Here is a 15,761-nt window from a genome sequence, read left to right on the forward strand (position 1 = left end):
AATAGACTAGATATAGCAATATAAAATTTAACATATCTGCGAATATATACAATATGTACTTATGTGTACAGTATATTATATATACGGATATATTATGTCTATAACATATATACAGTATATACCAATTACCATGTACAATATTACAGTATATGTGGCAGCCCCAGCATCATCACGGCGAGGAGGACATACTTATTTGGACATAAGTGAAGCTCTCAGCTTGAGGCTGTGATAAAACAAAAAAGGCATGATGGAGTATTATTTTTATCTAATCTTGGCATTTGCATAATCACACCAACATGTGACATGTATCGATCTGTGAGCATGCAGGTATACCTATGGTTTTGACCAGGTGAATCTATTCTAATGTTTATGAAGTTTATTTTAAACCTAGCAGGGATTTTTTTCTCCAAGTGACATGATTAGTTTAAATTTCCCCTCACCTAAAAACATCTGTAGCATTTTAACAATATAGAAAACAATAATAATAATAATAATAATAATAAGTAACAATAAATTGCATTTCTGAATATAAAAAAGTATAAATAAAATAAAAATGAGGACATAATAAAAGGTGAGTACAAGTTATTTTAAATGTTTTATTTTTTTTTATAAATCTGTCCTGTCCAGCCACTCAGAATCATACAGTTGATGTAGATGATCATATCTGCTGTACATATTTACTTTAGAGAAGAGAAGGGTTGAATACTTCTTTTGTTGCTTTATTTATATTTTATATTTTTACTTTATTAAATGTTTAGGTTAAAAATCTTATTAAACAAAACCAGTTTACTTTTAGGTAAGAAATGTATTTAGCTGTGTGTCTATTTTATGGAGGAATGTAGCTAATCCTATAGAACTCGCATCCAAAGTTTTTAAAAAGTATTGATTTTGAATCGAAATTCTTTTAAATGTAGAATTGATTCTGAATTGAATCGTTACTCCCAAGAATTTAATCAAATTGTATTGAGTTTTCTTTCAACTTTGACTCGGGTGGCATTAGTGTTGTCCCGATACCAATATTTTGGAACCGGTACCAAAATGTATTTCGATACTTTTCGTTACTTTTCCAAAAAAAGGGGACCACAAAAAATTGCATTATTGGCTTTATTTTAACAACAAATTTTAGGGTACATTAAACATATGTTTCTTACTGCAAGTTTGTCCTTAAATAAAATAGTGAACATACAAGACAACTTGTCTTTCAGTAGTAAGTAAATAAACAAAGACTCCTAAAGTAGTTGCTGACATATGCAGTAACATTATTATGGACAAGTTGTAGAAAATCGATTATTAATCTACTTGCTGCGATGAGGTTGCGACTTGTCCAGGGTGTACCCCGCCTTCCGCCCGATTGTAGCTGAGATAGGCGCCAGTGCCCCCCGCAACCCCAAAAGGGAATAAGCGGTAGGAAATGGATGGATGGATGGATGTTAATATCTGTTCACTTTCTCTTTTAACATGTTCTATCTACACTTCTGTTAAAAACAGGCATGTGATTTTTCGTCGAAAGTCGGAATGCCGTCTTTTTTAATCTCGGAAATTATCTTCCGTTTTTCAGTGTTTCTTTTCCCACCCTAAATCAAGATTTGTTTACTTGCCGATTCGTCTTTTGTAATCGAGACGTAGCTTGTATTACGCCGTAGTTGATTTGTCAATATGTTCCTTGTGACCAATCAGGACATCTGTTATGAATGATGAGGTTATTACCGCCATTTTCCAAATGTAAACGATGTTGGTTCTTGAGAGAAAGGACCTTCACGAGTAAAAGAATTTGATAAACATGTCAAAAATTAGTTTCGATGGGACTGGATGGAAAGGGAAATCACTGATATTGTTGGGAAGAAGGAAGTTACAACTTTGTTCGGCGATTTTATTCGGAAAATCGATCGTCCCGGAAAAGTTTTGTGCACATGGTGTCATGATAATATTGACTATGGATCACGAGGTTTCAAGGCTTTGAAAGTACATGCGAAACGCCTAAAACCTGTAACAACTTGAAGCAAGGAAAATGAACTTTTCACTAGCTGGTACTTTTGGATGTCAACCGAAAGTGAGCAAAACTTACGGACTTCATTCTTTGTTTACATCGACAACTGCCGTAGACATCGAGAGGAAAGATCCACCCAAACAACCCACTTTAGTTGCAGACAGGGTAGTTAATAATGAGGTAAGCTAAAAAATATTTGCTTGCGAAATACACGTTTGTGAAGTGAACTGAAGGAATGTGGTAATACTGTAAATAAACTGTAGATAATAACACTGATCAATGTGACACCTCTGGATGTGAAATGAACACAAGATGTAAATATTAGGGACTAAATACTGTTGGGACTGAACCATATACAATGATTCATTAGAATAATTGGGGTATGTATGTTCTATTAATGATGTTTTCATGTCTTTAAACACTAAAATATTTTCTTCAAATGGTGTTAATTTGGTGAAAAACCAGGAGCTTCGGGGGGCGTTGTCCCCCTTGTCCCCCCACCAGGTTACCGCCCTGGTCCGGGCTGGGGGCTTTCGTCCCCCAGACTCCCGGAAATTTTTTCAGGCTTTTTCATTGTGGTCAGATCACATGCCTGTAAAATGTAATATTCACTTATTCTTCTGTTGTGGATGCTTTACATTAGTTTTGGATGATACCACAAATTTAGGTATCGATCCGATACAAAGTCGTTACAGGATCCTACATTGGTCATATTGAAGGTCCTCATATGTCCAGGAACATATTTCCTGAGTTTATAAACATAATATAGATAAAGAAAAAAACGAAAGTAGACTTTGTGATGCTAAAAAATATCGATGTAATCATAGTAGTATCGACTATAAACGCTCCTGTATTTGTTATCGTTACAGTGGAAGATAAGCGTAGATCCACCCATGGCATTTGTTTACATTCAGGAATGGCGTCACCGCTAATGACACCGGTGAGCTACGGTGTGTAGTGAAGCATGTTTAGTTATTCCTCGTCCTGCAGGGATGATGCTTGTAAGAAATGTACTTTATCTGTCGCCTTGGAGGCGAGGATTAGTGATTTAGACGTAGCTAAAACACTGCAGACTGCGGATGGACTTTAGCCGCTAGCTAGCTAGCCATGTCTTAAAGGGGAACATTATCTCAATTTCAAAAGGGTTAAAAACAATAAAAATCAGTTCCCAGTGGCTTGTTGTATTTTTTGAAGTTGTTTTCAAAATGTTACCGTTCCCGGAATATCCCTAAAAAAAGCTTTAAAGTGCTTGATTTTCGCTATTTGCGATGCGACTATCCATTTTCCTGTGACGTCATACAGTACTGCCAATGTAAACAAACAATGGCGGATACCACAGCAAGGTATAGCGAAATTAGCTCGGATTCAGACTCGGATTTCAGCGGTTTAAGCGATTCCACAGATTATGCATGTATTGAAACGGATGGTTGGTGTATGAAAGTATTGAAGAAGAAACTGAAGCTATTGAGCGAATAGCTATTGACGCTATTCATAGCCATAGCATGGCCGAATAGCTGCGTTAGCCTCGCCGGTAAAATGTGCGGACCAAACGATCAGGACTTTCGCATCTCTTGACACTGGAGCAACATAAATCCGTCGATTGGTAAGTGTTTTTTTCACATTAAATGTGGGTGGAAGGAAACGTAATATAGTTGCAAATGCATCTGCAGGTTATCCATGCATCTCTGTGCCATTTCTACTTTAGCACCGCCGGTAAATAGCATGTTAGCATTGATTAGCGTAGCATGTTAGCATCAATTAGCTGGCAGTCAACATCAACAAAACTCACCTTTGTGATTTCGTTGACTTTATCGTTGCAAATGCATCTGCAGGTTATCCATACATTTCTGTGCCATGTGTGCCTTAGCATCGCCGGTAAAATATGGAGACACTCCGGTACATTCGATGGGGTCTGGCGGCAGACACTTTCGCATCTTCGGGCCAGTGGTGCAACTTGAATCCCTCCCTGTTTGTGTTGTTACACCCTCCGACAACACACCGACGAGGCATGATGTCTCCAAGGTTCCAAAAAGTAGTCGAAAAAACGGAAAATAACAGAGCTGAGACCCGGTGTTTGCAATGTGTTATTACCTCAGAGACGTCACATTCTGACGTCATCGCCACCAGAGCGATAAACAGAAAAGCGTTTAATTCGCCAAAATTCACCCATTTAGAGTTCGGAAATCGGTTAAAAAAATATATGGTCTTTTTTTCTGCACCATCAAGGTATATATTGACGCTTACATAGGTCTGGTGATAATGTTCCCCTTTAAAGCACCTCTTCCTGAGGGTGTATCAGTGTTATAACTTCACCTTTATCTTTAGTTTTTAAGCCAAAATGCATCCATTCTCCCTTTTCTGTCTACACACTGTGTCTGCTTGTAAGTACTCCGTTATTATGCACTGCCGAACATGCTCGTCTGCTCGTAAAACCAACAATGACATGACGGGGTTGGACCAGTACTTTTTAGAGGCGGTATAGTACCGAATATGGTTCATTCATACCGCGGTACTATATCAATACCGCACAACCCTAGGTGGCACGCATGTGCAGATTGGGCAACTGCCCACACTAAATTTGCACGTGCATAAAAGAATGGCTCCTAAACAAACGGCGAATTGGTTCGTATCGTTCAGTGAAAAGAGCCGCACAAAACGCTCAACTTGTCCGCAAACGTCCCATATGCACACGCGTACTGCACCACACTGCGAGCCGTCCCTAATATTTCGGTAACCTTATTCAGTTCCACGAGAGACTGGGAGGTACGATGCAGTGCCGCCGCCAAAGAAGGAGGTAGATGGCGAATGAGAGGAGGGGGAGGAGGAGATTCTGCTGTTAACGCCACTTTGCGCCGTCAGATGCCGGGGCGGGCGCCACATTGAGGCATTGCCATGGCCCAATGTGCTGATGGTCAGAAAAGTAAAAGGCGGCGCATGAATTATAAATGCTGAGTCACTGTAACGTGCGGTGAGAATGGGGCAAGGGAGCGTCGTAGCATGGATGAAAAACATTCATGTTCGGAGGACACAGCTTGATTTATTATCCAACGCTTGTTGCACCGAAGGCAAATCATGTTGGAGAAAACCGCTCGGGGGCCGATCGTTGCCAGACATTGTGTGAGTGTGCGTGTTAGCGTGTTGTTAACGTGTGATAACACTGATGGACCCTGCTGTTTGGAGGGCCGCCGTCGGTACAACAAAGTCAATCTTCCTTTCTCGCATCCACGCGGGAACGTCCATTTTATTGGCAAGCCCATTAAAAGCTGACACATTGTCCGCGTGGGAATAGTAGCCATAGCTCGCTTCCTGCCTCCAACATGTGACATGCTTGTTGGCGTCCTCTTTATCCGCTGAGGGCCGCAGACGGCAAAATTAAAGCATGCGCGGGCCATTTTGATATTTTGCATCTTCAAAGCCAATAATATAGATATTTTTTTACCTTTAGGGCTCCACTCAAGTTTGGTCCTAGGGAGCCAGAAGGGTCTCAGTCATTAAAATGTTAAAAATAAGTAATGTACTATTTTTTTATTATTATTATGGGCTTCACGGTGGCAGAGGGGTTAGTGCGTCTGCCTCACAATACGAAGGTCCTGCAGTCCTGGGTTCAATCCCAGGCTCGGATCATTCTGTGTGGAGTTTGCATGTTCTCCCCGTGAATGCGTGGGTTCCCTCCAGGTACTCCGGCTTCTTCCCACTTCCAAAGACATGCACCTGGGGATAGGTTGATTGGCAACACTAAATTGGCCATAGTGTGTGAATGTGAGTGTGAATGTTGTCTGTCTATCTGTGTTGGCCCTGTGATGAGGTGGCAACTTGTCTAGGGTGTACTCCGCCTTCCGCCCGATTGTAGCTAAGATAGCCGCCAGCGCTCCCCCGGCGACCCCAAAAAGGGAATAAGCGGTAGGAAATGGATGGATGGATGGATATACTCTCTTTAAATCTATGGGTCAACTTCAGGTCTATCTGTTGGTATAAGTAAAACTCATGTTTTATGCTCTTTTTTTTTCAAAGAAAATCATTTTTTTTTATGGCAAAAAAATGTCAATGTTTAATATTTGATGTGAAATAATTGGAGCCTTAAAGGCCTACTGAAATGAGATTTTCTTATTTAAACGGGGATAGCAGGTCCATTCTATGTGTCATACTTGATCATTTTGGGATATTGCCCTATTTTTGCTGAATGGATTTGGTTGAGAACATCGACGATAAAGTTTGCAACTTTTGGTGCTGATAAAAAAAAGCCTTGCCTTTACCGGAAGTCGCAGACGATGACGTCACCCTTTGATGGCTCCTCACATCCTCACATTGTTTTTAATGGGAGCCTCCAGCAGCAAGAGCTATTCGGACCGAGAAAACGACAATTTCCCCATTAATTTGAGCGAGGATGAAAGATTCGTGGATGATGATATTGATAGCGAAGGACTAGAAGAAAAAAAAGGGGAAAAAGGCGATTGTATTGGGACGGATTCAGTGGTTTTCAAACACATTTACTTGGATAATTCTGGGAAATCCCTTATCTTTCTATTGTGTTGCTAGTGTTTTAGTGAGATTGAATACTACCCGATAGTCGGAAGGGTGTGTCCACGGGTGTCTTGAGGCCAGTGTCTGAGGGAAGTAACGGCAGATACAAGAACGGCGCAAACTCCATAGAGCTCCGGTAAGAGGCGACTTTTTAACACAATTTTCTCACCGAAACTTGCCGGTTGACAAGTGGTCGGGATCCATGTTCGCTTGACCGCTCTGATCCATAGTAAAGCTTCACCTCCGGGAATTTTAAACAAGGAATCACCGTGTGTTTGTGTGGCTAAAGGCTGAAGCTTCCCATCTCCATCTTTCTACTTTGACTTTTCCATTATTATTTGAACAAATTGCAAAAGATTCAGCAACACAGATGTCCAGAATACTGTTTAATTGCGCGATGTAAACAGACGACTTTTAGCCGCAAATGGTGCTGCGCTAATATTTCCTGACAGTCCGTGACGTCACGCGCACGTGTCATCATTCCGCGACGTTTTCAACAAGAAACTCGGCAGGAAATTTAAAATTGCAATTAAGTAAACTAAACAGGCCGTATTGGCATGTGCTGCAATGTTAATATTTCATCATTGATATATAAACTATCAGACTGCGTGGTTGGTAGTAGTGGGTTTGAGTAGGCCTTTAAGTAGGTCAATAATTTATAACACCACTGATTTCAATTAAATATCACCTTTAGAGAAATGACAGCTTTTAACTGTCATAAAATTGTTCAGTGAAAGGTCTTTCAACACTCAAGTCTCCAGATCAACTTAAGATCTATCCATTATTATAAGTTGTTTTTCTTTTTTCTTTTTGTTTTTTTATTTGTTGGTTTTAGACCTGTTTTGCCAAATAAAACTTTTTTTTTAATAGATGTATATGGCAAACACACAAATCATTCAATCAATATCTCACAACCCCCCCAAAAAACAATTATGCAATATTTGATGTGAAGTAATTAGAGCCTTGAATAGGTCAATAATTTCAGGCTTGCCACTGACAGTTTGTTTGTGTTTTAGTTTTTCCTCTGTGTGTGTTTAGTATTTCATGTTTTTAGTTCCTGTCAGCACTCTTAATTTGTCTGTTTCCTGTTTTTTTTCCCTGTGCGCTGTTTTCCCCCCAGATGCGGCTGATTAGCACCTGGCCACACCCGGTGTCAATCAGCCCGCTCCTATTTGTACCTGCTTTGTCTTCCAGTCAGTGCTGGTTTATTGTCATGTCGATGTCACTCTTGTCGTTGCTACCTGTCGTATCGTGTTTTGTCAATGCAGCGTTGCGGTAAGCTTTATTTGATTGCGGTTTTTGGCTTACTGCCTTTTGTTCCCTGCTTTCAAGTGTGTTTTCATATTTCATGTACGACTTCTATTTCCTGCTCGAGACCTGCTAGCTTCTGCGCTAGGCCTTTTTGTTTTTGCTAGCTTCCATGCTAAGTTTCTAGTTCCCATGCTAGCTCTTTTTGTCTGTTACCCGCCTACGTGTGTGCTTTTTGTTTGTACCCTTTGTTTTTTTTTGTCTTAGTGTTTTAAATTAAATCTTGTTTTCCTGCAAAATGCCTCCCTCCTTCTCTGCATCTTGGGGTTCGTCTCAAACAAACTCTGACAAATAAGTCATAACATTGATTTGATTTATTATTATTTTTGGGCAATGACGGCGTTAAAAAAAATAAACAGCCCGCATGGCAGATTTGTGTTATTCGAGTCAACATTGCAACTTTTTTTTGTTACATTTTACCTGTTTGCTTTTTAATTCCACTTTTATTTGTTATTATTATTATATTTTTTTTAAATAGTCTTTTTAGAATGTGCTGCGGGCCGGAAATGGCTCCCGGGCCGCACTTTGGATACCACTGAACTAAACAATATATTTTCTTTCACACTCTGTAACAATTGTTTGGTCAGAAAGTCGTTGGTGCCAAGCACTTGGTAGTCCACTACTTCTTCCCGGAGGCTATCCAGGTCCAATCGCAGCTGCGGCTTGGAACTTACAAGCCTATTTCTTCATCTTACTCGTCGTCGGCGTCGCCATGGCTGTATCTTCCTCGTTATTCTGCTTCTTTTCCTTGTTGTGTGCGCAGTTGTGCACTGCACTCTCCGGCTCGATTGGTACCGGGCCGCGGAATAATTTTTTATTGATTTTTAAAACAATTTTTTTATTAAATCAACATAAAAAACACAAGATATACTTACAATTAGTGCACCAACCCAAAAAAAACTCCCTTTTTCATGACACCGGGCCGCGGGACAAATTATCAAGCGTTGACCGGTCCGCAGCTACAAAAAGGTTGGGGACCATTGCTCTAAAAGCCGTAGATGTTACTGTCACATATGCATGTACAGTAAATGGCAGTATTTTCCTGTTTAAGAGTGTCGCAACATTGCTGTTTACGGCAGACGAACTGCTTTACGGTAGACGAAAGCGTGACTGCTGTTGTTGTGTGTTGTTACCGCGCTGGAAGGACGTTAATGAAACTGCCTAACAATAAGCCCACAAAAGAAACCAATAACTCGCCCTCGATCATTCTACAGTTAAAACATCATTGGGCAATCACGCTGTTTGTATTGTGGGAAAGCGGACGTGAAAGCAGGTTGTCGACACGTCACTCAGGTCTGTATGGAGCTGGAGGGGGCGTGGCTTTCGGGAGAGGCGCTTAATTTCGGGAGTCTCCTGGAAAATCCGGGAGGGTTGGCAAGTATGGCCTGTTGTTCACTATTCTTTATTTATTTTAAATTACCTTTCAAATGTCTATTCTTGGTGTTGAGTTTTATCTAATAAATTACCCCAAAAATTGTGACTTATACTCCAGTGCGCCTTATATATGTTGTTTTCCTTCTTTATTATGCATTTTCGGCAGGTGCGACTTATACTCTGGAGCGACTTATACTCCGAAAATTGCGGTAGATGGCGAGTTTAGTTATGTAGAAAAATGACATATTTTTACCCATTCTCCCAGGAGATTTTCCATTTTTGGAAATGCAAATGTTGATGCTCCTCTTAGACCCAAGTAATAAAGGTGTTTGTGAAATGTTTTTGCTGCTAAATTAACCACAACATCAGCGCCGCATAAAACATCATGTCGCTACTAGTCCCACGTTCCCTAAAAAATAATGTTAAAAAAACAACCAAAGGCCTTGTCCAGCTGTTTACTGACATACTATTCATGTTTAAATAACTTCTACTGCAAATCGGTTTCAAATATCAGTCATCGGCCTATTTGACTACTAATAATTGGTATCAGCTCTGAAAAAATCATGTCAGTCGATCTGTCATCGGGAGGGGAAAAAAAAAAAAGGTAATCATCACTGTGACACCCAACCCCCGTTCTCACGGACTGTGAAAAGAGCCACTTTAAATGAAGATCAGTGTGAAGCGGGCTGCTCCCCAAGGTGGATTTTTTTGTTCGAGCGAAATGTCATTTCCTGCCGCTGCACGGTCTCGTGTTATAGTCGCCCTTTAATTGCCTTAATTGGCCACGGTGCCGAGGTTCGCACATGCGGCGACCAGCCACAGTGGCGGCGACAAGCCGAAACCCCCACCCACCCGAGCGGCTAATGAAGTGCTGACACGGCGGCTAATAAGCGACGACGCGACCTAACGAGGTCTGATTAGAGGCCTGGGGGCTACGATTGTAATTAAAATACATAACAAACGACACGTGAGGGACGTAACGACACGTGTGTGTGTGTGTGTGTGTGTGTCCGCGAGTGATTGCTGGACAAACACAACGCTTTAAACACAAACACACACTTTTGTGATAGTTTTCTTCACTCCAGAGCAGGGGTCACCAACGTGGTGCCCACGGGCACCAGGTAGCACATAAGGACCAGATGAGTAGCCCGCTGGCCTGTTCTAAAAATAGCTCAAATAGCAGCACTTACCAGTGAGCTGCCTCAATTTTTTACATTTTATTTATTTACTAGCAAGCTGGTCTCGCTTTGCTCGACATTTTTAATTCTAAGAGAGACAAAACTCAAATAGAATTTGAAAACCCAAGAAAATATTTTAAAGACTTGGTCTTCACTTGTTTAAATAAATTCATTAATTTGTTTTACTTTGCTTCTTATAACTTTCAGAAAGACAATTTTAAAGAAAAAATACAACCTTAAAAATGAATTTAGGATTTTTAAACACATATACCTTTTTACCTTTTAAATTCCTTTCTCTCCTTTCCTGACAATTTAAATCAATGTTCAAGTACATTTTTTTTTTGTAAAGAATAATAAATACATTTTAATTTAATTCTTCATTTTAGCTTCTGTTTTTTCAATGAAGAATATTTGTGAAATATTTCTTCAAACTTATTATGATTAAAATTCAAAAAAAATATCCTGGCCAATGTAGAAAATCCGTAGAATCAAATTCAAATCTTATTTCAAAGTCTTTTGAATTTGTTTTAAAATTTTCTTCTGGAAAATCTAGAAGAAATAATGATTTGTCTTTGTTTGGAATACAGCTTGGTCCAATTTGTTATATATTCTAACAAAGTGCAGATTGTATTTTAACCTATTTAAAACATGTCATCAAAATTCTAAAATTAATCTTAATCAGGAAAAATTACTAATGATGTTCCATAAATAATTTTTTTAATTTTTTCGAAAATATTTGAATTTGCTATTTTTTCTCTTTATTTTTTTCGGTTGAATTTTGAATTTTAAAGAGTCGAAATTGAAGATAAACTATGTTTCAAAATTAAATTTTCTTTTTTTTTCGTGTTTTCGCCTCTTTTAAACCATTCAATGAAGTGTTTTTTTCATCATTTATTCCCTACAAAAAACCTTCCGTAAAAGGAAAAAAAAATGTACGACGGAATGACGGACAGAAATACCCATTTTTTTATATATATAGATTTATTTATTAAAGGTAAATTGAGCAAATTGGCTATTTCTGGCAATTTATTTGAGTGTGTATCAAACTGGTAGCCCTTCACATTAATCAGTACCCATGAAGTAGCTCTTGGTTTCAAAAAGGTTGGTGACCCCTGCTCTAGAGACCTCCCACTTTTTTGTGTTTACCGCTGGTCGAGGTGTGTATGCACGCTTAACCTGTTCCCACATGGATGTGTATTAGCGTAAACATATGTGACTTTTAAACTCTTCTCAAACTCTACGTTTGTGTGTGTGTGTGTGTGTGTGTGTGTGTCTTGTGTATCAGCACGGAGCAGCTGGTGGTGAAGATTCTCAAAGCGTTGGATCTTCCCGCCAAGGACGCCAACGGCTTCTCCGACCCTTACGTGAAGATCTACCTGCTGCCCGACAGGAAGAAGAAATTCCAGACCAAGGTAGGCTCCGCCGCCCTGTAATTGCTGCGCCGTGGTGAAATGGAGATTATCCCATCAGCTGACTTGAAGTATTTCACTTGAAAGTAAAGGGGAAAAAACATGGCAGACAAGCCCTAAACGTGTGTCAATACATTCATACACATAAATATACTTTTAGTTGGCACCATATTTGTGGTTCGCCCCCAATAACGTGGAATAGTTGTAGTTTTCTAAGACCAGAAATAATATTACTTTCTAAGACAATAACCATGATAATACTCGGAATAACATTAGTTTCTAAGACAATAACCAGGAGTAGTAGTGGTTTTCTAATGCTCGGAAAAATATTTTTTTCTAAGACCATAACCAGGAATAGTGTTGGATTCAAATACATTAACCACAAATAGTGCCGTATTTTCCGCACTACAAGGTGCACCTAAAAACCTAAAATGTTCTCAAAAGCTGACAGTGCGCCTTATAATCCGGTGGGCCTTATATATGGACCAATATTGGGCCACAACAGGTCTCACAACTACGGTAAGGAGCCGCCGATTTCATTTTGCCCCAAAGGAGAAGAAGCGCGTGGTGCATGCTGGGATATATGACTGCGCCGGGCCGTGCCGCTTCATTTCCATTTGTGTGTTTGAATGTAAAGACCCCAAAATGGCTCCTATTGAGAGACATGATTTCAGGAAAGCAAGAATTGTCACTGAATTGCTAGACAACAGCAGCGACACTGACTCCATGAACGACGTCTCGAAATAGTGCAAAGCAATAACAATATATCAAGAACTCAACGTTGCTCAAACGTTAATGTCACACAACACACAAAATAAAAATGTAAAGACCACTTTATTAAGTTATTCCTCATTCACGAATCCCTCGAATTCTTCTTCTCCAGCGTCCGAATTAAACATGCCACAAGAGGTCTCGCAACTACGGTCTTTTCTAAGACAAGGACTAGTATTATTTTCCAAGAAAATAACCAGGAAGACTATTATTTTCAAAGACATTAACCAGGAATGGTACTAGTTTTCTAAGACAAGGAGTAATATTAGTTTCCAGGAAAATAATTAGGAATAGAAGTAGTTTTGTAAGACCAGGAATAGTATTGGTTTTCAAGACAATAACCAAGAATAGTATAAATTGTCTAGGACCAGGAATAATATTATTTTCATAGATGACCAAGAAGAACGTGGAGTTTTAATATAATTACAACACTTTATGAACATATTTATATATATATTTATAGAATATTTACATATTTATATAATATGTAACCACAAGCTCCATTCGCAGACATAGTCCCATTGCTTTTATGAGCGGTCGAGCGAGTCAAAAGCCAGAAAAAAAAATTATTTATTTATTTTTGAATTTTTATTTGTGGCGGCCGTAATTCTTTCGTGGCGGGCCGCCACAAATAAATGAATGTGTGGGAAACCCTGCAATATGTTCCTGCATATGTCAGCAGCTAAATTAAGAGTTTTGGTTATTTACTACTAAAAGACAAGTTGTCTCCTATTTTCACTATTTTATTTAAGCACAAACTTGCAATAAGAAACATATGTTAGATGTACCTTAAGATTTTTTGTTACAATATAGCCAATAATGCAGTTTTTTGGTGGTCCCCTTTGTTTAGAAAAGTACTGAAAAGTACCAAAATTATTTTGGTTCCGGGACAACACTAGTCTGCACCTGATTACTGTGTTCACACTGGACCAATGAAACCACATCACGTATCAGAATTTAATTCAAATGAACTAAAGCTTGGCACTGGGCAGCTCATGTTTTATCTGACAAAAAAAACCAAATTGATTATAAATGAGATAAATGATTTGATGTTACACCAATTTGTTCAGATGGTTTAGCATATCTTGCCATTTTTAGTATCTTTGATGTTTTTGTATGCGACTCTTGCTGAAAAAATTTTGCTCAAATGGTTTAAACATGGGGCTTCACGGTGGCAGAGGGGTTAGTGTGTCTTCCTCACAATACGAAGTTCCTGCAGTCCTGGGTTCAAATCCAGGCTGGGATCTTTCTGTGTGGAGTTTGCATGTTCTCCCCGTGAATGCGTGGGTTCCCTCCGGGTACTCCGGCTTCCTCCCACCTCCAAAGACATGCACCTGGGGATAGGTTGATTGGCAACACTAAATTGGCCCTAGTGTGTGAATGTGAGTGTGAATGTTGTCTGTCTATCTGTGTTAGCCCTGCAATGAGGTGGCGACTTTTCCAGGGTGTACCCTGACTTCCGCCCGATTGTAGCTGAGATAGGCGCCAGCGCCCCCCGCGACCCCGAAAGGGAATAAGCGGTAGAAAATGGATGGATGGATGGATGGATGGTTTGAACATCTGCCATTCTTTATTTGCTTCAATGTCTTCATGTGCGCGTGAAAAAGGTGAGGGCGTTTAGCGCCGTGTCTCTTCGCCACGCTTTCTCGCCGCTCTCGTTACGGGTAGAGCGGATCACTCCGCCTGATGTTGGCTCCTGCCGCCAACGGGAGCTCACGAGGCGCTAATTAGCCTGAGTCAGGCTGGATTTAGTCGACTGAGATGATGGTGGGCGGCGTGTGCATCAAACGTTGGCATCCTTCCACAGAAGGAATAAGTAGAAGTGTGAACATTTGGCAGAAGGTTGTCAATCTGCTCTTTTAAGACCTTCACTGTGTCTCAAATTTTATATTCATGTTAGTACACTTGATTAAGTATACTTCACTGAGTACTTGCAGTAGTTTCTAAGTGCATCAAATACTATCCAAATCCATGACTGTAACTGCAATATTTGTTATAACTAAAGTATGTCATGTTTCGCCATAACATCTTCAATCACAAATGATGATCAGTAGAATCATTTAAATCAGTGGTGTCAAACTCATTTTTATTTCAAAGCGCCACTTGAAATAGATATGTGAATATATATGAATTATAATGTATAATCACCTCATTGTTATTGCACAACTCCTTATGGATTTGACTGTTCATTTTTTTTACTCTTTCAAATGTTCTTGTAATCAGACAATATTTTTGTTATATTTAGATAGAATTTTTACCTACCATTTGTACAAATCGATGGATAACATACTTGCTTTTGAAATTATAAGTCAGAGCGACGAGCATTTTATTCTTACACAAAAATGTTTGGAATATATAATACTAATACAATGGTGTGGCACACTAAAAAGGCAATGTATATTTTGATTTGTTTTAATTTTGTCGCAAAAAAAATTGATGAAAACTGACAAAGCATACTTTCAGTTCTGTGTTATAGGTGTACTTATCAATTATTACACAGGTTAAGAAAACTACAGAAAAAACAAAAAATTATGTAGTGAGAAATTAGCTGAAATTGTTTTACAAAATCCAAAACCAGTGAAGTTGGCACGTTATGTAATTCGTAAATAAAAACTGAATATAATGATTTGCAAATCCTATTCAACTTATATTCAATTGAATAGACTACAAAGACGAGATATTTAATGTTCGAACTAAGACTTTTTTTTTTTTTTTGCAAACAATCATTAACTTTGAGTTTAATGGCAGCAACACATTGCAAAAAAAGTTGGCACAGGGGCATTTTTACCACTGTGTTACATAGCCTTTCCTTTGGACAACACTCAGTAAACGTTTGGGAACTGAGACCAATTTTTGAAGATTTTACACGTGGAATTTTTTCCCATTCTTGCTTGATGTACAGCTTAAGTTGTTCAACAGTCCGGGGTCTCCCTTTTCGTATTTTACGCTCCATAATGTGCCACCTATTATCAATGGGAGACAGGTCTGGACTACAGGCAGGCCAGTCTAGTACCCGCACTCTTTTACTATGAAGTCACGCTGTTGTAACACGTGGTTTGGCATTGTCTTGCTGAAAAAGGCAGGGATGTCCATGAAAATTATGTTGCTCGAATAGCAACATACTGTATGTTGCTCCAAAACCTGTATGTACCTTTCAGCATTAATCGGGCCTTCTATCCAATCCAATCCAATCCAATCCAATCCAATCCAATC

The 15,761-nt window shown here is 39.3% G+C and overlaps 1 protein-coding gene across 1 annotated transcript in view; it reads left to right on the top strand.

Moving 5' to 3' along the window:
* Positions 1 to 15,761, top strand: part of syt3 (synaptotagmin III) — a 100,761-nt gene that overhangs the window by 51,080 nt on the left and 33,920 nt on the right. The window contains exon 7 of the mRNA XM_061905603.1: positions 11,654 to 11,780. Within this exon, the coding sequence (XP_061761587.1) occupies positions 11,654 to 11,780 (127 nt within the window). The remainder of the gene's footprint in view (positions 1 to 11,653; positions 11,781 to 15,761) is intronic.

Source organism: Nerophis ophidion, linkage group LG07 (genome assembly GCF_033978795.1).
Source record: "Nerophis ophidion isolate RoL-2023_Sa linkage group LG07, RoL_Noph_v1.0, whole genome shotgun sequence".
In the NCBI taxonomy this organism is placed as follows: domain Eukaryota; kingdom Metazoa; phylum Chordata; class Actinopteri; order Syngnathiformes; family Syngnathidae; genus Nerophis; species Nerophis ophidion.